General features: G+C 37.6%; 1 protein-coding gene across 1 annotated transcript in view; it reads right to left on the bottom strand.

The window, feature by feature from the left end:
* Positions 1-8504: 8504 nt before the first annotated feature.
* Positions 8505-25177, bottom strand: part of LOC127438767 (aryl hydrocarbon receptor-like) — a 56892-nt gene continuing 40219 nt past the window's right edge. Inside the window, exons 7-11 of the mRNA XM_051694609.1 lie at positions 24269-24471; positions 23336-23445; positions 21023-21164; positions 19358-20900; positions 8505-11871 (exon numbers count right to left, since the gene is read on the bottom strand). Of these exons, the coding sequence (XP_051550569.1) occupies positions 11710-11871; positions 19358-20900; positions 21023-21164; positions 23336-23445; positions 24269-24471 (2160 nt within the window). The 3' untranslated portion in view covers positions 8505-11709. The remainder of the gene's footprint in view (positions 11872-19357; positions 20901-21022; positions 21165-23335; positions 23446-24268; positions 24472-25177) is intronic.

Raw genomic sequence — 25177 nt, 5'->3', positions numbered from 1 at the left:
GCTATACGATTGCTATAGCGTTTTCAGTGGCTTTTATCGTGTTTCTCTGTGTAGTTGCTATGATGTGGGAGATTACCAGGGATTTGTTGTGCAGTTGCTAAGGTCTTTTGATTGGGTTTTAACACATTGCAATGCGGTTCTTATGGTGTTGTGGGGGATTGCCAGGGCATTGCTATACAGTTGTTAAAGTGTTTTTGGTGGATTTTAGCATATTACTATGCAGTTCCTATGGTGTTGTTGGTGATTGCCAGGGTGTCGCTGTACAGCTGCTAAGATGTTTTTAGAGGTTTATAGCATGTTACTATGCAGTTGCTATGGTATTGTGGGTGATTGCCAGGGTGTTGCTATAGAGTTTCTAAAGTGTTTTCATTAGTTTTTAGCATGTTACAATGCAGTTCATTCATTTATTCATTCATGCAGTTGTCATGTTATTGTAGGTGATTGCCAGGGTGTTGCTGTACTGCTGCTAAGGTGTTTTCAGTGTTTATAGTGTGTTATTATGCAATTGCTATGTTATTGTTGGTTATTGCCAGGGTGTTGCTATACGGTTGCTAAAGTGTTCTGAGTGGTTTTAATGTGTTGCTATGTGGTTGCAGTGGTGTTGTGGATTATTGCCAGGGCATTACTATGCAGTTGTTAAAGTGTTTTAAATGTTTTTTTATACATTGCTGTGCATTTGCTAAGGTGTTGCGGGAGAACTTGCAAACTTGCTGCAAACTTGCCGCAAATTCGGCACACATTAATTTTCACATGCAAATGAGCTTTGCGGCAAACTCTTCATTGAGCACGTCTTCATGCACACCAGTACGCTGGTTACTTCCAAAAATCATCTTATTTGAAAAATCAGACAGACATTTAAAATAATCACGTTATACTCTACTTTTGACGTCAGACTGTGAAGAGGCATGCACTCACCACGTGCACACATTGGATGAGCCGATAAGAACTCGGTTAAGGTGTTTACATGGCACAGGAAATCGGCGTAATGGGCAAAAATCTACCCGTGTCAATCGGTTTATTCATAAGCCGTTTATGGCCTTTACGCCGATAAAGGAACGTGGTTTATTAAGCACAATCGGTGTAAGAATGTGCATGTAAACATGTTCACTGTCACCAAAGGTTTGCTAAAGGTTCACCACTAGTGGTGAAGAGCTGCAAACTTCTGGCAAATATTTGCAGCAAATAGCAAACTCTTTTGCCTGTGAAAATAATGAGTGGTGAATTTGAGGCAAGTTTGCCAGAACTCTAGATTTTTGTAAGGGTATATGGTAAATATTGTGTTTTTAGTGTTTTTTAACATGTTGCTAAGCGGTTGCTACTGTGTTGTGGTTGATTGCCTGTGTTTCCTTTGATAGTTGCTAAGGTCTTTTAAGTGGTTTTCAGCATGTTACTATGCAGTTGCTATGTTGTTAAGGTTTGTTTAATGAATACCCTTGCAAAAATCGGTAGTTCATTGCAAATTTGCCGAAAACTTGCAGCAAATTGTCCATTGTTGCCAAAGGTTTGCTGCAGGTTTACCACTACCAGTGAAGAGCTGCAAACTTCTGGCAAACATTTGCAATGAATCACAAACTCATCTGCATGTGAAAATAACAAGTGGCAAATCTGCAGCAAATTTGTGGCAAGTTTGCGGCTAGTTTGACAGAACTCAGATTTTTTGAAAGGGTTTTCTTCAAAGATCTTGAGTTCAGAATGTAAGAAATTACCTACATTTAAGAATAGATATACAGTATATTTAAGTTAGAAATTTCCCCTGAAAATCTTGATTCAATTAATTCAAATATGGCAGATCCAAACACTTCACGTGAAGCTTAAAGTCAATGACGAAACATGCAAGAACGAAACCAGAAAATGTGTTTTGCTAAAAAAAAAAAAAGTCTTCACATGTCATATTTGAATGTATGTAAATGCAAATAAGATCATTATATTTTGGTATGTTCCTCTCACAAAGCTTTCATATTCCTTCTAAAGACTGTGTATGGTTGCTCAACAGCCCCAGTTCCTATTATAAAAGAAGAGCACACAGAATAAATTCAAACGTGTTTGGAACGACAAGTCAGAATTTTCATTTTTAGGTGAACTATTCCTTTAAGGCTATTCCTTTTTTGTGTGTGCCTGCATTAATCAATGAATATTGTTTATTTGCATATAAAAAATTATTATTGAATGTGAATTTTAGCAAATGGGCCTTTTCTGTTCTTAAACCATAGCAAAAAGTCTTTTCCGAATGATGAAGGGGCAAATTGTGGGCAGAATGTCCTGGCTCGCCCTTGAGATCCCCCTGCTTACACACACTCAAACACACACACACACACACACACACCCCTGCTGTTGTACCCCCTGCTGAGAGAGTGAAGCCATAATGGATGACACTGGACAGCCATCAACGAGAGAGACAGATAAAGAGAGAGCAAGACAAGCGGAAATGTGAGAGTTCTACACACACTCTTACTCTCTCTCTCTCTCTCTCCTCTTCACACACCTTATATTCCCATATCGATCTTCCACCTTCGTCCTCCAAACACTCCATCCATCTTTCTTTTCCCACACTTCCTCCATGTCCTTGTCTGATGCCAGAGTCTGATGGCAGTGACCATTGATTGAAAACCATTTTGAGCTCCTGGGCTTGTCTGGTTGGCACAGACGTCTGAATATGCACTCATACTACGTAGATCTGTGTGTTTGCCAAGCCCCTGCTAAGAGGAAAATTATTATACTAGATGACAAATCCTTCCCAGTTGTTAGATAAATTGTGACTACACTGTTGATTATTTAATACGATATGGTGTCTATGGCTGATTCCACATGGCACCAAATACTTGTGCGAATATTTGTGTGTATTCTGAATATTGACAGTTTACATTTGCTTTCTATAATTGGCAATAGCTGCGAAATTTTAAATCTGCCATTTTTGCTCATTACCTGAGATGTAAATGCCATGTCACTAATTACTCTGGAGCTGCAGGAAAATTATATGATAATGACAGTGCTTATTTGCTAATGGTACTACAAGAACGCGCACACCTCAAGCCTTTCACTAGCGACTATCCTGAACTGTGACGTCAATGTCAGCAGTCAGGGAAAATAGTTTCAATTTCAAGTCAGTTTCACTCCTTCAAGAGCCCTCCAAAAAGATCTGAGCACTGGTAAGACATCTACTATTATGTAATTAAATATTTGCAATTTACATTTTGCTTGTGAAAAATGTATTTCGTCAGACGTTTGAATGGTTGGCAATGGACCAGCCAAACTTTGACCACATTGAATGGGATGTCTAATATGAAGCTTGGATACATTATGACAGACCGCTACATTATACACTATAATAGACCCATAGATATACCAAGAAATATAAGCATATTTAATGACCGTATATTCATTCCATACATTTTCCCTAAGGCTAGTGGTTGGATTTAGGTTAAGTTGTCTGGATGGAGGGTTGACTGAACTGGGGATCTTTCTTGCTCTGCTGGAATATCAATCAGCCTTTATTTACATCCATATTCCACTCATTTGTGGAATGTTAGATTGGAATATTTCCTTAATGAGAATAGAATGTTGAGAAAGAAAGGAACTTCCTTTTGCCGTGAAATCATGTTTCCATGACGTAGGAGCAACAATAACATTTAAATAACCTAACTTAAGGCACAACCTCAAATATCGCCACACAATGGAGTTCATTCACCCACTTTTAGAGGTCTGTGTTGAATTATAATTGTGGTGGCTGAAGTAAATTCTTGCATTAAACCAAAGATATCAATTGAGCTGCAAAAAGGAGAGAAACTGGAGAGATGTAGTTTAACTAATAGTCATTAACAGACTGAGGCAATTTTAGAGAGAGAGAGAGAGAGATGTTCCAATATTGGACTGCTGTGACTTGTGTACTATTAGTGATACCTGGGAATTTGGAGTGAAGTGTTCATGAGAACATAGGACGATGAAAATAGAAAAACCAAAACACACCAGAACAGAATCAATAAAAGCCCTCAGATTTCACTGACTGTAAGGAGAATACACTCTCAAGGACGAAGCTTTACAGAGAAAATCTTTAAAAAGGGATATATCATGGAAAATAAGATGTTTCTTGCTCTTTTGAAAATAAATGTTTGATGTATTATGAAGACATACTCTAACATTCACAATGCAAATCTTTCTCACCAGTCCACCCAGATCATTTATGGAAAATAAACTACAAAATTCTGTAATTCCGAAGTCATCACAATATTGACGTCGCAACCATGTGCAGTTTTGACAGTTGGAGTTTGCAATCACGAACATTTTGAGAGTTTTGACAGTTGCAGTTTGAAATCACACACATTCTGAGTTTTGACAGTTGGAATTTGAAATCACGAACATTCCGTAAGTTTTAAAAAGTTGGAGTTTGAAATCACAAACATTCCGTGTGTTTTGAGAGTTGAAGTTTGATATTCATGAACATTGCGTAAGGTTGGACAGTTGGAGTTTGAAATCACAAACATTCTGTGAGTTTTGACAGCTGGAGTTTGAAACCACAAACATTCTGTAAGTTTTAAAAAGTTGGAGTTTGAAATCACGAACAGTCCATAAGTTTTGCAAGTTGGAGTTTGAAATCACAAACATTCTGTATGTTTTGACAACTGAAGTTTAAAATGGTGAACATTCTGTGACAGAGTTTCAACACGTTTGAACATTCCCTCAGTGTAAGTCTATGGAATTCTGGGGATATTTCATTGTCTGCTTTGGGGAAACCGAAAGTCTGATCAGTTAGAAAAGACATGGCACACTAAGTCAGAACAGTCTGAAAGACAATGCTGAGTTTGGTGGATGTATCTTGAAAGCTTGAGTTACAACTGATCATTTTGGTCTTGGTTTAGGGATTTTGGAAAAACCCCAAACCAACTCAGTATTAAGCTGACTTTGTAAAGCCAACATAATGAGCCTAATTTACATAGAAAGGAGGCATGTTTGCATGGAAAGGAAAGACAGACTCAATTAATATACTCAATATGTAGCTCTATTTCACGCTGATTGTACCTGCTTAACTAGATATCCAGAGGTTACCGAATAAAACTCAAACTCTTTTTTTGTGTCGAAATACCATGCACAAAACTATTTCTTGAATTCACCTCATAGTCTATGTTCGAAAAAGCGTACTACCACATGACATTTTCTGTAGTATGAAGTACTGTATATTTACGTTACACAATATGCAATTTTTCTGTATGCATGGAATACTCAGTACATAACCGAATCCGCACAACTTGACAAATTACTTTTTAACATCTCTTTCTCTACTATTTGATCAGACTGTTACAAGTTAAGACATTTTTATACAAAATTGGATCAAAATGCAAAATAACAGTTTATATTTCTTAGCTGATAACTGGATGTCACTTGCAGATTTGTAACATCATAATGACAATGAAATGTGAAAAATATGTACCATACTACTGTTTGAATTGCTTAGTTGCATATTATGTACTTTTTCACATACTATTTTTAAAATATTGTAAGTAGTATACTGTATATTTAGTGAGGCATGTAGTAAGCAATACGTTGATATTCCATTGCAAATAGAGCATTGTTGAGTATTCAGCAACTTGGGAATGACAGTGTTGACTATGCCAGTACAAAAGTTTAGCCAATCCTAACAGAGGCCATTTACATATAGAATTCTTAAAGGTACAGTCCTAAAACACTCTGTTTAATTCTAACAATCAGAGAAAGAAAACAGAAGGTGGTCATGAAAAACTAAATTACTGTGTTTTCAGGAAAATAATTCTTGATTAATGTCATAGTGGACTTCAAGGGAAAAAAATACTACGATTCTGTAGAAAATAGCCTCTTTAACAGCTGTTGAAGAGTACACCATTTTCTGCTCAGTTAATGATTCTTAGACATAGATTAAGACTAGTTGTCACAATTTTAAGAGAGGACCCAAATGCAGAGGCAATTTACAAAAAAGGCAGTATTTAAAATAAACAAAAACTCACGAGAGAGAGGAACAACAAAGCAGGGCAAAAAGAAACTAAAAGATAAACAAAGAGTAGACAAACAGAAGTTCAGGAATTGACAGGGAAACAAGACTAGCACGCACAACAATCTGGCACAGGACTGAACACGAGGGGAGCTTAAATAGGGTAGAAAACAAGGAGGGTAACGAGGAGGGCAGGTGCAACAAATTAACTGATAACTAGGCAAACGAGAGGGCAGGATTATTACTCAAGACAGAAGAGCATGTGGCAATGAAAAACCCAAACAAAGCCACATACTCACACACACACACATGACAGACATGATACGAGTGTCAGGATCCAGTCACAAAACTATACAAATTAAGTGATTGGATCCTGACACTATAGAAAAGACTCAAGAACACATGGCTATGAAAACGAATCCAAAGCCACGTGTACACACAAAACATGGATGTCAGAATCCTAACACTAGTTCTCTACATAGAAGGATTTTCAAAGGAGAATCAGTGCTGATTTAGGCTAGAACTAAACCTAATCCATGTCTGGGAAACAGCCTCTGTGGTCAGTGAATTTATTGGGCAACAAAACTATAAAAAGATGTATAACATTGTTAACACATCGTGAAATTATGCCAGGCCTGGGAAAGCCAAGATTTGGTAGAAACATCACTCTCTACACCCATAAATGAATCACGGGGCGACAATAAATAGTCAAAATCTCTCTCTTTTTTTTTGGGGTGTGTTGCATGGGGACTTGACAGACAGCCTTGCGTGAGAGCCAAGCGGACAGTGAGCAGGGGCCTGTGGGTTCCCGGAGAGCAGATGACTGGATTTATCCACACTTCCAAACATGAGCGGACACCTCAGTCTGGGGTCAGATCCAGACGTCTCGAGAGAGAGAGAGAGAGAGAGAGAGAGAGAGAGAGAGAGAGAGAGAGAGAGAGAGAGAGACCAAATAAGTATTGGTGGCATCATGGTACAGTTTTGGGATCAGATGCTAATACCATGGTACTTTGATATATCACAGTGCAAAAACACCATAGTAGAAATAATGCATCTGTTTCATGGAAGAAATTAAACATAATTTGGGTTTGGAACGATATGATGAGGGTGAGTACATTATCATTTTTGGGTGAACTAATCCTTTAATCACTACACTGCCGCAACTACATCTTACAATCTCGCAGATAACCTATCCAGGAGTCAGTAAGCACATTACTAATAAATGCTATTACGGAAATGGTCTGGATACTGTGTAGTCTATTTGAATATTTAAAAGACTCTCAGTGCACTTTTAGATAGGATTCATGTGTGCTTTGAGACATATGGACAAGAGTCCATCATCTCTGATTGGCTACTTTGTGTGTGTCTCTGTGGAATTACAAAAATTATTTGTTTTGAGCGACCCATCCAGCCCAACACAACAACATTTAGCTGCTTTTCCATCTTCAGGCCAAACGGTTTTCGCTGTGAAACCGTGCCGTTCCATGCTGATCCAGGCCAGTTGGTATGGTTACGGTTACTTTTTCAACTATGGTGCTTGAATGTACATTAAAAAAAAGTCAACTGGTGACAGTGTGAGAGGTAAACATTAGAGCAAGTGTGCTATGGAGGATGATCGCATATTCCAGTTTTTAGGACTGCTTTTTTCCTAGTTTTTCCTGTGCTAAAGCACAGGAAAGTCATGTCCCATGTCACAAAAAGGAAAGCAAAGAGAAAAGGTGAAATGTTTACCATCATTTGCTTAGGGGTTGTTTATACCACCGGACACGAACACACAGAAAGGTAAAAGTTCCCATACTAGCTAAAAAAGGACATTTATTGACAAAATATTATACGTGTAATATAATGATATATGAGCCATGATTGTTCTCCCTTCGAAATGTCCTTCAAAGGCTAAATTATCCCGTTTGGAAGGCAGGGACAGCCTTTTCTCTCTCACATTCTGTCTCTCATCCTGTCTGGCTCTCTTGAGATATCACTCTCTCTCTCACCACATCCCTGTTTTGTCTGCCTCTTGTTGCTATGGTGGGACTGAGAGAGTGTTTAGTTCCTCTCAAGTGATTGAGCATGTCACAAATAAGCACAGATCATAGGGAAGAGAGAGAGAGATGCTTTTATTATTTAGACCCTTTACAACCCTTACCAAAATCGAGAGTTCTGGCAAACTTGCTGAAAACGTACAGCAAATTTTCCGCAAATTCGCCACTCATTATTTTCACATGCAATATTCGTGAGACAAGTGCATTTAACACCAGGCCTGGTTTCCCAAGGTATATTTCACATGTGAAGTTTGAAGACAAGACTGGTTTGGCATTTTATTTAAAAATGCATGGTAAACTACTATCCCTGTCAAGAAAGGGCTTTCATCATTTACTCACCCTCATGTTATTCCAAACCGGTATGGCTTTCTTTCTAAGTAAATAATGACAGAATGTGAACCTTCTCTTTAAGAAAAGTATTGTAAATATTTTACATCTTTTCAAATGTCTGTGTGATTTGGTTTGGAAGAACATCACAGCACAAGGCTCATTGTGATTGCACAAATTCTTTAATTTAAGGACCAAATTGTACATTTCAACAAGCAGTCAAATGACAAACAGACATAACTGCATATGTACCTACCTTTGCCTCTACTTTCAGTGTGTTAGAATATTAAAATAAATCCAAATGTGAATTTCTTTAAAAAAAGACGACATGGCTGACATCATTTCTAAACAAATAGCAAAACATTTAAATTCTGGAAAGTAAAATTTACCAGTATGGCACCATTTCCTTTCTTTCTTTCTTTTTTTTCATAAAAAATGTAAAACTTATTTTTCAAACATACAAACAGAACACCTAAAGAAATTATACAATATTTACTCCAAATAACATCTCTCTAGAAGCTACATCTTGTGCCGGAAAAAAGTCAAACCTGGTTATGCCGCAGTGCTCCTTAAAATAGTGCTTATGACAATATTAAATAAACAGCTTTTCCATTATTTAAATGATTGTCATATTGTTTTCTCATATATGTGTGTGTTAAAGAAATTCGAACCCATAGTTACAATTTCAGCCAGTGTTATTTCTTATAATTGAAATGTCTGTAAATACAGTATATATGTTTTTAAAAATGAAACGTTAAAAACGAAGAGGCTGGCCTGAAAAATGTATTTTCTTTTTGACTTTATAATACTATTACAATTAACAATATTATTAATAAAACACCTTGCAGCACCCTTGATGAAATAATATCATTATTCTTTTTTTTTTTTTTTTTTTTACTGCTTTACAATACACGTGACACATTCAATAATGTAAGCTTCCAGAATCTCTTTTTCAAGATGAAACAAACCCTGCTTTTGAATTGGTTTTTAAAATGCATTGCCGGACGAGTCAATGTGATCTCATTAGAATTTGTACGTACTGGTACATTAAGTGTGGTTCTAGAACACATGCATTTTCGTACATTTGGATAGACACTGGAATGTACAATATCAACATACTGAAAACGTAAATCCTTTTAGTATGAACGACTTTAGAGACACAAATCCTTTGAGGTTGGTAGAATATTGAATCAGAGACTATTTAGCAGAGATGGGCCACTTCTATTAAAATTAAAAGGAGAAATTGGAACACCCAACGGTTAATGGATGTAGAAAGAAAGTCCCACCTTACAGGTAAAAGAGCCAATCAGCTTTTAGATACAGACACTGCTTGCATGCCAATCAACTCGGGAATGCGCATTAGCTATACAAGCTGGGAAAACAGTTTTTTTTTTGTGTAATCTTTGGTTAAGAAGCATTATTTATGATACCAGTGTTGTCAGATTTTACTGCTGATTTGAAATATGTTCTTTGATCATAATCTTGACCAACCATTTTGGAGATTTCGGTCTTTCCCCATTCAAGTAGATCGGAGCTGCACTTGTATGCCGCTTGTTTACATGCTGCCCAGGAGCGTTCCATAGATGGTTGCTGAGTGGACTGACTTGCTAAAAAGACTTTGAATTAATTCATAGGTTGGTTTTATTGTATTTATAATAAATTGAATGTAATGCCGATTAAATGTTTCACACAATCACATTTTAATGCAGTTAATGCATTTGCCTCATTGTGAACTCGATATTGAACTCGATCACAAGTGGTGACAATTTCATGTCTAACCAGTTCGTAAATATTTATACATACGTAAAAGGGTTTACATTTTTGATTCTGTCAACATGTTGGTATTGTACGTTTCATTGTCTATTCAAACGTAAAAAAATTACGTGTACACTTTACGCACAAACAACTACGAATATGAACAAGATCACTGTAGATAAGTTCTGGAATTACTAAACACTTGAACACTTGTATCTAAAAGGACGGAAGCAGGTAAAAGTGGATTTGCAACGCTGATCTTGAATCAGCTTCTTGAAATCTAACCTCACCCAATGTAATAGCGGGACGAAGGGGTCAGGTCAATGTCTAAGTGACGTCTAGATTTTTTTTTTTTTTTTACTGCTAACTCTTACTGCTTTATTGACATCTTGCATATTTTTACCTTAAATTGTCATTCACAATACGACCATTAAAAGGAATGTCACACTCTAGCCTTTTCATAAATAAATATGCATTGCAATCTTGTTTATATAAATACTGAAGTAATTTACTGCGTTTCAGAACAATAGGTTTCGAAATAGCTATATGCTACATACGCTCTTGACATCATTTATAGACAATGGGCCTCATTCGTAAAATGTGAGCAGAATGAATTGCTGTGCAAATTGTTAGTAAAACCATTCTTACGTAATTTGTTTTCCATTCGATTCAATGGGAATAGATATGTAAGAATTCATTCATGAACGATTTATACAGAAATAAGGCCCTATGGGCCCTGTTAGTGAAACGCAAGCAGAATTATTTTTTGTTTAAATCGTTCATAAAACCACTCTTACGTAGAATGTCACAACAATCATTATACGTGGACATTTCTTCTTTAGTTTGAATGTAATTGAATGTTTACAACTGTTTTAGACAAACTGTTGTGGAATATAATTTGAATATTCAAAAATCGTTCTGCTTGCGTTTTTATGAATAGGGCCTAATAAATGGTGACTACACGCACACACACATACATATGCACAAACATACATGCCCCAACACACACTTATTACAGATGGACCACCTCTAATTGTGCCATTCACACAGAACACGCTCTTGCGGGGAAAAAAATCACAGCGAAAAATTGGATGCAGTGCAACGAACGTAAGAGAATGCAGGCATCTCAAGACACATTTTTAAAAGTTGAAGTTCTTTTGGCTTGACAGGGCATTGCTTCATGGCACGAAATGCTAAAAAAACAGCAAGATGGGTCGCAATGGTCAAAGATGCCCATCCAGCATGTTTCTTTGAAAAGTAATTCTAAAATGTAATTCAGCAGATGGACGCAAAAACGTGTTCTGTGCGAACAACCCGTAAAACTGCATACTGCATGCCAATTGCATTTTCTGTACATTTCACAAACCACCATCAATTTTTCTCATACTTAATCAGAAATAATCCAAACAATCTTCAAATATGTAATAATTGAGAGTGCTATCACATTATGTTGGCGGAAGTTTCTTCAGCGACTTTAATTGGTTAGATATTCCAGAGGTGAATGTGGCTCATTTAGTATAAATAAGCAAACGTAAAACTAAAAAATTATTATTTTTGTCTCCTTTTCACTTTTTTGTTTGCCAGTTGAATTGTGATTGACTGTCTCTTCGGATGAATCTGTACTGAGTCTGATCAGAGGTAGAAGCCAGTGGTCTGAGGATCTGGAGGAGGTGTGAGCGACTCAGGAAGGGCGTGGGGACTGTTGCCGGATGTGGCCACTGCATTGCCATTGGGAACCAGACAACTTCCTGTGTAGGCCACTGTTGTGGAGTTGAGTATGAAGCCTGTCTCCATCTGAAAAAAAAAAAAAAATAAATAAAAAAGTGAGACTTTTTCTAACTGAAAACGAAAATCTAACAATGTTTACTATTGTTTAACACATTAAATTATTATTATAATTTGCTGAGAGCATTGCAACATGGCAACATTTAGCTTAGCTTTAAGTGTAGCATTTGAAAGTAACACAGTATAAAGACCATGTTTGCATCTTATTTCACACCAAAATCGAAAGAAATAAGTTTTAAATGTGTGTCTTGAAAATGATGTCACAATTAATAAAATATTAATGGGCCTAAAAGTGGCTTCATTTTCTTTATGCAAAATATTATGCCTTATTTGTTCAATTTGATTTTGGGGTTAAATAAGACCAGGACATCCCTTACAAAAATCGCAAGTTCATGGCAAATTTGCTACAAAATTGCCGCTAATTCGCCACTAATTAATTATTTTCTAATTATTTTCATAAACTTGCAGCAAATTGTCCATTATTGCCAAAGGTTTGCTGCAGGTTCACCACCACCGGTGAAGAGCTGCAAACCTTTAGCAAACATCTGTGGCAAATCACAAGCTCATTTGCATTGGAAAATAATGAGTGGCAAATATGCATCAAAATGAGGCAAGTTTGCCAGAACTCTAGATTTTTTGTAAGGGATTTCCTTGACAGGTTTCGTGAGAATCACCCACCTTGGGGTAAAATTTAAACAGGATATATTTTCATCAGATTCTCCCATAAATACAGATAAAAAAATTTTTTTTTTAAATAAATGCGACTGTGAGCATGCAAGCTAACTTATTAGCATTAGCAGTGATTTCTTTGCTATTGACCTAAATTAAACAGATCCGTTTCAATGTTTATCACAAACTTATGGAACTAGAATAGCAGTTGCTTATTTAAGCAGGTTAATGGCAGCTGGACAGTAGATGTCTGTTTGTTGGGGTTGTTTAAGGCCTTAAGATAATCAGTTGATCAGGATCACATATAGATTCACAAAATAATCCCACTGACCAAGCAACAGTGTTTTTGCCACTGATATAATTCTCTTAGCAACAAACAACCATCCCCTCGAATGTACAACAGATAAATGCATCGAAAATATCAAAGACCCAAACCGCTGACATGCTAACCTAAAATAATCTCCATCAAATTGTGGCAAGAAAAGATCTTTAAAGGCAACATGAAATAAAAATTTACACTACTTTTGATCGTTTCTTAATAATTTACAGATTATCAAAATGTTATAACATTCTCCACCTCTCAAACAACTTTTCTGCTGATGCACCCCCATTAACAATTCCTTTCATATTTAGGATTAGGAGTTTAGAACAATCCCTAACCCCAAGTATGAGCAATAGTAATAGTGATGGTTACCTGCAAAACACCACTAATAATATCATAACCCACATTTCACAATCCAGTCAAATCCTGATGGATAAACTGAAGACATGCTCTACATTATTTCCAAATGACTATTCTGTTTTATGTTTTTAAATGCAATAATTCTGTTAAGCGAGCTAGGAGAGATAGGTTGAGTCTCACACTCACTAATAATCCCACTCAAAGTGTTGAAGTTATTCAACACAGCATTGACAAGGCGACATACTGACCACAGGCATTCACAAGAATAACAGCTTGAGACTGCATTAAATGGCTTGACGAGCAAAGGGACACATTAAAGGGTTTGTATACTTTTATGTTAAATATCCTGTACATATGAATATAATAGTTATGGTATATATGGTTATAGTCAGTATATACAGTAGCCACATCATAAAGCTCCTGAAGTTAGTGTATGAATTTACTATAGTTCTCATATACTATAGTTATCGTTTATACAGGCTATATAGGTGTTTATAGTACATAGTTATAGTATATATATATATATATATATACAGTTAGTATCTGGCCATATCACAAAGCTCATATAGTTAGTATGAAAATGTGATTATGTTTGTATGAGTGTTAGTATGCATGAGGTAATGTTGAAGCTGGAGAGTAGGTCATGGCTGCTCACGCCTGGCTGGGCAGTGAAGCTCTATTCTCCTTTCATCTAAGAGCAATGACCCTGAACACAAACACACACACACTCACACAGAGTCCAGCCCGTACTTCTAGATATGAAAACTGAAATATTGCTGTAAGTGTTTTTAGCATGTTGCTACAGTATGTGATTGCTAGTGCGCTGCTTTGTGGTTGCTTACTGGATCAAGTCCAAAGCTCCCACTCCAATTCTCTATGATATTCTGGTCCCTAGATATGGTTCTGGTTTCTTCTTCAATATAGTCTTGGTTTTTCACCTGTTTTATCATCTGCTTGGAGAAAATTTTAAATCCGATCACTTAAAAAAGTAATAGCACACTCTTCTCAAAAAGCTGCATGATTTGAGGTAGCATTCATGTCCTTAGCACAAAAAATTAGGGAGTTGTGCACCAAAGTTTAATACTCAATACTTAGGAGTTTGTTCAAATTCCTAGCTATAACTATGAGCAACAGTAGTAGTGATAGTTGACTCAGCATGAACCACTAACAATCAACAACTAAAACCAATCCCAAACCTTAACCATAATAGATCACAGCATGGTGCCCTGCATGTGGAGAGGCAAGACTGTCTGGATAAATGAGTGCAGACAGGGGCCCATGGTCTCAGACTATAGCCTACTGCATGAGCAGTCCTTTTGTGGGGGCTTCTATCACTCTCTCCCTTTCATGGCCTTAGGCATCCATGTTACAATGTACTAAATGCTACAGTTGTCTACCATGAGTATAGAAAATGCGAAAAGCCAGTCTGTTTGAGTGGTTCGACCTGGAAGCAACTTACACACCTAAGCCTAAGATTACAATCTTAACCACAGTCACCATAATAAAGAAACACAGCGGGCAAAGCAAACATCCACCTGTGCATGGCCCCAAAGAGGATCTGCAGAGCCTGGCAAGACATTATAGGTCTGTCGCTGTGCATTATGCAGTCTCAGCACATTAGTTGTGACCTATTAGGTCTTGTTCTCTTACAGAGAGCACAATTAGATCAGAGTGAACATTTAGGCCAATGGAAAAAGAAAGAGAGAGAGAAATATGAAGGGGGTGGGGTGGGGTAAATGGGGTCGAGAATACCTTTTTAAACTACTATCTAAGACCTTCTGAGCTGTTTCAACCTCACATACAGGTTAAATCAAAATTGTTATCTGTGTTTAAAATGTGATTTAAAGTTGTAACTTTCAGTCCATGTCTAATAGCTTTGAAGCCATTTGAATCCCAAAGTCCTGTTTAAAGACAGGAAAGAGCTGCACTTGTTGAGCCAGTCAGGGACTTTAAAGAGTCTTTACCATTATAGGAAATGTTAAGACATTTTTAAACAATCTATGCCATATATTCATATAGCAAAGATAGATAGATGGATGGATGGATGGACGGATGAATGGACTGACTGATAGACAGACAGACAGACAGACAGACAGATAGATAGATAGAAAGAAAGAACTGAATTTGAAATTCTTTTTTATTACTGTTTAAAACACCATTAAAACACTTGAAAGAAGTGAAAGAAATGAAATAAATCACAGTAATAGGTTATCACAAACTAAGAGTCTACAAAAAAACTCTTAAAAATGTAAGAAATGTGCAAAATGCAAATCAACATCAATAACAGAGCTCAAAGCATTTTTGCAACACCAAATCAATTCAAAAGTTAAAAGATTATTCATTACTGTATAATTAGTAAAATCAATTAAAACCCTGGTTTGAAAACACCATTATTGCATCTTGCACTGAAATGTTTTCAACTTTGTTCTTTCTGCTTACATATATAGCCATTTTTGCCTGGCCCAAGATGAAGTCCAACAACTGACATTCAAACTTTTTTTAAACAATAAATAAGGTACATGAAAGCATGAAAAACAGTTTCTCTTTCAAAGTAGAAAGGACATTTAAGAATTTAAAAACAGAAATAAAAGCATTAACTGCAATTGCAACAAGAAGTAGTCTCCACTGTATGTCCCCTACTCTTTTTGATAACGGTGGCTCATAAAGTGCTCTCCACTCTGGATTTATATTGTTATTTAAACCAAGAACTATGCGCCATGGTGTATCCAGTTTTTAATCCAAATAATTTCTGTTAAAAGATTTAACAAATGCTTAGTAAAGCTTTTTCCCTTCAACTGAATTTAGGACCATACAACATGATTTTCCATTGCCCACAAAATGTCCAGCACATCCCTCCAATTTGGGGGACAAAGTCAAACTAGGGAAAGGATCATCAGAGTCTGGGTTATTTACCCTCCGATAGTAGTCAGCCAACAATTTCTTCTCTTCTGTTGTCAGAGCAGACTGCCATTTTCCTAGCAGCTGGGTAACTATGCAGATGGACTTGACTCCTAGCTGCAAGGCTACTTCCTGTGTTTTATCAAAAATCAACCCTGTCAGGTTCAGCAAATGTCCAAGGGTAGTTGTTTTAGATTTCAAGAGTTGACCAGCAAGAGCAGGAAAAGCAGAATCTCCAGACGATATGTCCAATTGTGCCCCATAAATCAGAGGCTCTTCCAGTAGCCAATGAATAGATTCAGTGCTCTCTGCTTCACAGTAAAAAGATCCCATACCTTAAAAGGTTCTTATAAAAGATTGGCATCCCTGAGTTGTCACATTTTAGAGGGTTAATTAAGAAATGGGACCTGTCAAGCCCTCACTTATCAAAATCACTACATCATCAGCATATGCAGACAAGCGCACAGCACTGCAGTTTGGTATACATATCCCCTTTAAGTTTGTTCTTAGATTATGCAGCAGAGGTTCTATAGCAAGAGATACAGCATTCCGGACAATGAACATCCTTGCCTTACACCCCTACAGATATTAAAAGGAGCACATAAGCCACCGTTAATCTTAAGTGTACTCTCAACATCACAGTACATAACCTTAATCTTGTCAATAAAATCTTGGCAAAAACCAAAAGCTGACAGAGTGTTCCACAAAGAAGAGTGCTCAACCCGATCAAATGCTTTCTCTTGATCTAATGATATCGGAGCAGTATCCAAATTTAATAGCTTGGAGATATCTAAAGTATCTCAAATCAACTAATATTGTCAATGATGGTCCTACCAGGGACACAATAAGTTTGATCTGGATGAATAACTTGATCCATTACTTGAGCTAGTCTATTGGCCAACACTTTAGAGAGCAACTTGTAGTCACTGCATAGCACAGAAATTGGACGCCAACTTTTAATATCAGTGAGATCTCCCTGTTTCGGAAGCAGGGTAAGGACAGCTCTACGACAACTCAAAGGCAGCCTACCGTTAGATAAGCTGTCATTAAGTATGATATGCAAGTCCTCCCCAACCACCGACCAGAGAGATTTATATAAGTCTACTGGAAGCCCGTCAATGCCCGGTGCTTTCCATGATTCCATACCTTGGAGAAATTTGTGCAGTTCTCCTATGCTCAAAGCTCTATCAAGCTCTGTATTTTACTTGTTTGATACCTTAGGCAAATTATCAAAAAAGACACTGCTAGCCCTTCGTTCAGACACAAGCTCACTTTTATAAAGTTCTTCATAAAAACACACTGCTCTCTTTCGTATTTCTGCAGAGTCTGACATCGTTAGCCCTGCTTTTGAGCGCAAAGCATGAATAAATCTCCTTTGGCCATTCTTTTTCTGAGACCAAACAAATATTTGGAGGGTGCATCCATCTGATCCATGCTTAAAAAATTTGAATGAACCAGAGCTCCCTGTACCTTTGTCCCCAGTAGGTCAGCTAACTGAGGTTTTTTCACTGAGAGAGCCTCAACATGACTACGTTCTCCAGAGGAATCTGTTAATTCTTGCAGATGACCAATTTCTGCCTCTAATGTTTTCATAGACTGGGTCATGTCTTTAGTGATGTTGAGAGTATACTGTTGGAAGTTGTTTTATCTGTGCTTTACCAAAATCCCACCAATGTTGTATGGACAGGAAGGAAGATTTTGTGGTTCTAAACTCTCCCCAGAAAAATTTTGAAGTGTCTAAAAATGTTTTATTATTCAGCAGAGTGGTATTAAAATGATAATAAGCACTCTTTGGTTTGACAGAGCTTAGGATAATAATGCACTGCACCAAACTGTGATCTGAAAAGCTAACTGGATTAATAGAACAGCTTGTAAAACACCTAGGTGGTGTTTAAACCATAAAACCTGTCAAGCCTTGCTAAAGACATATAGTTATACCTTGTATGGACCCATGAATATTGTCTTTGAACACCATGAAAGTTTCTCCAAATGTCAGTCAACTCATGTGTTTTTATAACCTGGATGAGCCGCTTGCGTGAGGGCATACGAGGCTCTATGTGGTTTCAGTCAAGGATTTGCGCAGTACAAATAAAATCACCCCCAAGGATTAAATATTCCTCGCTACTGCAATTGTGCAAAGTTTTGCATAAAGTGTCTAAGAAAACGTACACCTCTCTTGTTTTTGTAGATTTCAGAAACCTTTTTATATCATCTACAGTGTAACTCCGACTTGCGCACTCATTCTGTGAAACAGTGACGATAAAGTCGGAAAGATCACTTTCACCGTCTATCTCATCTGGTTCATCACAGTCTTCGAAATCAGCTTTTTTAGCAAACCTTGTAGCAAGGAACTTTAAAAACAGCCTCAGCTGTTTCTGTCACGGATTCATCATCCACACCTACGTTCCCCAAACCTGGCTCGGCTTCGTCAACCAGGTTACTGATTTGACTTTCCACAACATTTAGCACTATTTCATTGTTTTTTTTATTGGTAGACATTTCCGATCTCTCAGCATCTGTACTGGGTTCTGTTGAAACCAGCACAGTATTAGTGAGCCCAGCTGCATCGGACTTTTCTCCGACAGTTTCAGTCACGGGTATTGTTTCTACCGCAGCCAGCTCCGCTTCAATCAGGTTTTCAGCCACGGTTTCAGCCAAATTTGCACCGTTCTCACCACTTTCAATCGAAACCTTATTAGGCTTTTCTGCCCTTTTCTTCCCAAAGTCCTGTTTAAAGACAGGAAAGAGAACTGCACTTGTCGAACCAGTTTATGGGGACTTTAAAGTGTCTTTACCATTATAGGAAATGTTAAAGACATTTTTAAACAATCTATGCCATATATTCATATAGCAAGAAAGATAGAAAGAAAGAAAGAAAGAACGAATGAACAAATGAAAGTAATGCAATACCTTTTGTCATTCCCAATAAAAATAATCAGAGAAATATTGCTATATCTGCTTTATTCAAGTTGGATATATTCCTGGTTTAACATCCTTGTTGATCCTGGAACAACATTCCTATCAACCAGTCAGATAGGGTTTAGAGATTTAGCATTGGCATTTAGGGGCTTGAACAACATCAACCAATCATTTCACATTTCACAATTTGATTTTAGGGGTAAATTATCCACAGGTCTTGAGGTTATGGATAAGTGTGGCCTGTAATTCTTTAATAAGAATGTTGTTCCAGAACCAACATTAGATTTTCTCCCAAGAGCGTGTCCATCTTCCCTTATTAGTTCTTACCTTACTGTGGGTGTTGTCATGGGTCATATCAGAACTGTAATCTGTCATTGAGGGAAGGTTCGGAGGTGGTGCTAATCCCAGGATATTCTCTAGTGAGGAGTTTTGTTTGGTATAGGAAGCATAAAAAGTGGATGTGACCTTTGGCTGCTGCTGCTGTTTCAGATAACCTTGCTGATAGGATGAAGATGATGCCACGATTCCCTGAAACTGCCCTACATCCCCAGCAGAACTGCTGTTCATTGTAAAATCCACACCTGATCTGTCAGCCATACTGTAACCCACATGGTTACCCATTGTGTTCTGTATATGTGGGGTCTGGCCTTTAGGAAAACAAGATCCGTTTGCAACAAAGTCGACTGGGTCGGCAAAGTTGTATCCGTGCCACTGAGGGTCACTGTAGCCATTTGTAGGGGCGTCACCACCCTCAACAGTTTTGTGTTTATACTGGAATGGGAGTGGCAACTGATTTTGTTGCCATTGCTGTGGTTGTGCTTTACTAGTTTCCGTTATCTTGTCACCAAACTGTAAGGTCTTGTTTAAGTTGGTTTGCATGTGTTCTGTGACCCAGTGACCATTGTGAACACCTGTTACCGAGTTAACTAACAAGGAGTCATACTGGTTAAATGTAGTTGTCTCAGTATTTGTTGTAGACACCTGAGGCATTGGCTCCTGGATCCAGTTCTCGGTTTTGTGACAAACCGACTGACCGTTAAGATGTTGCTGCATCTGTTGTGAAAGCTGAACTATAGGTGCTGGCTGATTTTGTGGCCAGAAAGGTATGTATTGAGCAGGCATGGAGGAAGTAACTTGAGGTGCCGACTCGGAAGCAGAACATGGCTTAGGAGGTTCAGCAGAATCTAGTGCAGCAACAGGGATCTGAGTATCTTCAGCACTTGGTAAATCCTCGATCCGGTTCTCCAACGAATCCTGGATGTAGGAAAGGATTTCATTGTTGGTGAGAATATCGTTAAGAGATGGAATGTAATCTGGTTCCATCTCTACCTGGATCATCCTCTCATCTAGAAGAAGTAACTCCAGATCTTCTGCATTGAGCCCGAGGTTCTCTAGGGCATTAAAGAGCTCACTGTTGGAACAGCTCTCCTCGTTTTCCAGGGACAGAGAGTCTAATGTTGCCAGAAGTGGGTCAAAACTTGAAGGCTCTTGTTTGGAGCTTGCAACTCCACCATTCTGTGCTGGATTCCAACTATCATTCTCTGCAGAAGAAGAGAAAGTGCTAGTCTCTCGTTGCTCACTGAAGAGGCTACTGTGGAAGGACATTCTTGGCTCCATTGCAGGCTGGCAAACATAAACCGTCTCGTCCTGTCTCATCATGGCTCCCAGAAGAGAGCTGGGGTCCAGATCATCCTTGGAGCTTTTATCCCCCTTGCTCTTTTTGGTTTTGTTGTTCTTTCCTTTGCCCTGAAGGTTGTCGGAGAAGCCTGGGATGGGATAGCCGGTTTGGTACAGCAGAGCTTCTCCAGTGGCAAAGGTGAAGGGAAGATGCATAGATCGCTTCTTCAAGTGCTCCCCACCCTCTTCTTCTCTGTATAAATGAATAAGAAACAGTATTAGCAGAAGGGTAAAAAGTTGTCCTTTCATTTATTGTTAAAATCTTACAGTCCTGCCAGTTAGCACTGACATTTACATTAGCATTTATATACTTACACAAGAGGCCTCTGGGTGGCGATGATGTAGTCAGGCTTGCCGTTCTTGTAGACGAGTCTAGCGTTAGCTTGTACCCATTTCCAGCGGTTGTCCTTTGTAAGCAGTCTGAACACAGTCAGGCCACTTTCTCCAGTCTTGATCACTGTAAGGGTAATGGTCAACAGTTTTTAAACTTAACTCTCTGACATTGCAAAGCATTTAGTTATACATGTCATGCTTGGTTCATGATTTAATGTTATAGTTATCAGATAGGCTGACTAAATGTTGGTTCCCAAATTATGCAACCTTTTGTAACATTGTTTTTAGGTTGTCATTAATGGCTAGCAAGTACTAACTGAAATAGCCACCGCTGTTCAATCTGTGTTTGGAGCCAATTACTTATAGTTATTACAAATCTTGGGACAATTTCTTTATCAGATGCCTGGCTATTTAACAGATCTTGTGCAGGTATTATTTATATGTCCAAATAGAAAATAGAAAATTACTTAAATTGCTGTGCAAATTTGTCAGATTATTAATCACACACTAAAATCAAAATCAAGAGTCAACCTCACTGGTGTTGTTTATGCACTGATTGAGGCTGTAGGCTTTTGGTTCCACAGAAAAATGCTAATAGGAATTTGTGACCCTAGTTTTCTTTTCATAGCTCCAAGGATTTGTACAATCTCCACCATAATCTATGTGATTATGGGAAAATATTCCTCTTTTTTCTACTAGAAAAACCAGAATTTACCAGAACCACCCGAAGCTTACCCATAAATCATCAACATATGTTACTTCCTGTGATAAAATCTATGGAGTTCCTTAGATGTAAATCCCCATCATCTCCCATGAACCACACTGAATGGGAGCACTGTTACTTGTTCAAGTGTTTTTTAAGCACACAGAGCTAAAGCCTTTTAGTGTCACTGGATTTTATTTTAGCCACTAAGCCCTTGGCAACAATGTCACTATGCATCAGCAGAGACTTAGTTTAGCATAGCTATTTCTTAAACACTGGATCAATGCAATTGACATGTTGTTGCATTTTTAGTTAATTTCCTCTTTGAAATACACTGATGAGCCAAAACATTATAAGCACCTGCCTAATATGCCGTTGGTCCTCTGCATGCTGCCAAAACAGCGCCGACCCGCCGAGGCATAGACTGACTCTACAAGACCCCTGAATGTGTCGTTTGTTATCTGGCACCAAGACATTAGCAGCAGATTCTTCAAGTCCTGTAAGATGCGAGGTGGAGCCACCATGGATCAGACTTGTTGGTCCAGCACATCCCACAAATGCTCAATCAGATTGAGATCTGGGGAATTTAGAGGCTAGGGCAACACCTTGAACTCTACATCATGTTCCTCAAACCATTCCCAATCAATGTGTGCAGTGTGGCAGGGCACAATATCCTGCTGAAAGAGGCCACTGCCATGAAGGTGTGTACCTGGTCTGCAGTAATGTTTAGGTAGGTGGCATGGGTCAAACTGACATCCAAATAAATGGCCGGACCGAGGGTTTCCCAGCAGAACATTTCCCAGAGTATTACACTCCCTACACCAGCTTGTCATCTTCCCACAGTGCATACTTCCCAAGGTAAATGGTGCACACATACACGGCCATCCATGTGATGTAAAAGAAAACAGGACTCATCTGACCAGGTGACCTTCTTCCACTGCTCCAAGGTCCAGTTCTGATACACGTGTGCCCATTGTAGGTGCTTTCGAAGGTGGACAGAGGTCATCATGGGCACTCTGATCGGTCTGTGGCTACGCAGCCCCATATGCAGCAGGGTGCGATTTACTGTGTGTTGTGACACATTCCTCTTGTAACCATCATTAAAAGTTTCTGTGACTTCTGCCACAGTAGACCTTCTGTCGGTTTGGACCAGACGGGATAGCATTCGTTGCCCTCGTGCATCAATGAGCCTTGGGCACCCAACACCCTGTAGCTGGTTTGTGATTTGTCCCTCCTCGGACAACTGTCAGTAGGGACTCACCACTGCTGAAAGGGAGCATCCCACAAGCCTTGCCATTTCAGAGATGCTGTGACCCAGTCGTCTGGCCATAACAATTTGGCCCTTGTTAAAGTCACTCAGGTCTTTACTCCTGCCCATTTCTCCAGCATCCAACACGTTAACTATGAGAATTGATTGTTCGTTTACCATCTAATCTACCCAGACCTTGACATGTGGCCTTGTTAGGAGATGATCAATGTTAATACGCTTTACCTGTGAGTGGTCATAATGCTTGGCTCATCAGTGTAGTTCCTTTGGGATAAATGTACTTTAATTGAACAAAAGTACAAAATGAAAAATGTGAAAATCTTACTCCTAACATGGTTCTCGGCGCAGTAGAGCATATCGGCTGCGTGAATGAACTGGTATCCTGAACCACGAACTCTCAGCTCTGCCTCTGTGTAGCCAAGAACGATTTTACCCCTAAAACACAGTCAGAACCAACATAAGTGACTTCGATAACATTTTCTATTTTAGTCGTGAAGATATCTGTGGTAAAATATGTATACACTGCATGTCAAATTATAACTTTTTCAAAATACTTAAAAAATAATTCTTATTATTATAAGAAATAACTGAGTGAGCACAATTTTTTTTTTTTTTACATTTCACACTGCATTTTGCTTGGTGTTAGGTTTCATCACAGTACAGCACTTTTAAACAGTTCTAGAAGCCATAACTAAAATGTAAAAAACAATGCATCCAAAACATGATGTCTTTTACATAATTGGATTACCAAAAATAATCAGTACCAATCTGCAACTTTCAAAAGTTGCATTTAAGTCACAAATACATCTTTTATACAACCAACATAAAACCATTAGGAAATATTATGAAAAATAACTGGTTTTCTTTAAGTACCCTCAAAAACTAAACCACACCAAACGTAATGTTTGCCAAAAGTTTTTTTGTTGTTGTTTAGGTTTAAAAGAAAAGTAATCTATACACTTAAATGAAACGTATAAATAACTTTATGATAATAAGGTTGATAAAAAATTGCAAGGGTATTATGTACTAACACCGTCATAACGTTTTTGTAATGTTGTGAAAATACGTATTTATTAAATGTTTTCATATTAACTAGGAATAAAAATCTCTATCACAACCTTTTCCAGACTTTTAATAATTTTTTTTTTTTACAAATTATAAAATAATTGTGCTAGCTGGGAAGCCACAGTGAAAATATTTAACTAGTTGTTGCTAGATTCAAATGTAATATTTTGGATTTTAATGGAGCCTTCATTACTTTGCATCACAGGCCATTGGGGTGAAGTCCAGCTTGTGCTTAGTTCTGAAAATCATGTTCTTGGTTCGGATCTCCATTATGGAGGGAGGCTGTAAGGGTGTTGCTATGGCAAACAGGGCGAGCTGGGGTGGCATTTGGCCCCCGTCATCCAATCGTTGGTTCTGTCCATGCAGGAATTTCAGACGTCCTTGGAGATTCAGGGCCTTTGGGTTATACAGAAAGGGAAATTTTCATAAAATATAATGCATGTTGCCAAATCAAAAGAGATTTCACTAAAATATAAATGAAACTGTATGATACTGAAACTGTCTGATGCATGTTATAAACACAATTCATCATGATTGCAGTTTGATGAAATGAACAAGGAACCAAACAATCTTAAGTCGAATTATAAGGAAATAAAAAAATAATAATTTACAAGCAGAATACAACAAAAAGTCTTTTAAATCTGCAAGCATGACTTGATGTATTTGCATGAAAGACATACACAACTGATACACGTAGTATTATATAGATATACGTACACAGCTGGAGCTGTGATTTTGTTGACGTGTGCTTGGCAAACCACATTATTGTAGCTTTGACTCAGTGTGGGCAATAGAGTTCAAGCCAATTCATTTCTTACTAAAGGGGTACGACCAGTTCAGAATGTGTCATAACTGAATGCACGCTGTTTTGTGATTGGTATATATATATATATATATAATAATAATAATAATAATAATAATAATAATAATAATGTATATATATATATATATATATATATATATATATATATATATATATATATATAATAATAATAATAATAATAATAATAATAATGTATATATATATAATAATAATAATAATAATAATAATGTATATATATATATATATATATATATATATATATATATATAATAATAATAA

This window comes from Myxocyprinus asiaticus, chromosome 50 (assembly GCF_019703515.2).
Source record: "Myxocyprinus asiaticus isolate MX2 ecotype Aquarium Trade chromosome 50, UBuf_Myxa_2, whole genome shotgun sequence".
Classification (NCBI taxonomy): domain Eukaryota; kingdom Metazoa; phylum Chordata; class Actinopteri; order Cypriniformes; family Catostomidae; genus Myxocyprinus; species Myxocyprinus asiaticus.
Note: the sequence above shows the minus strand (reverse complement) of the source record. Positions and strands in the feature narration are given on the sequence as shown.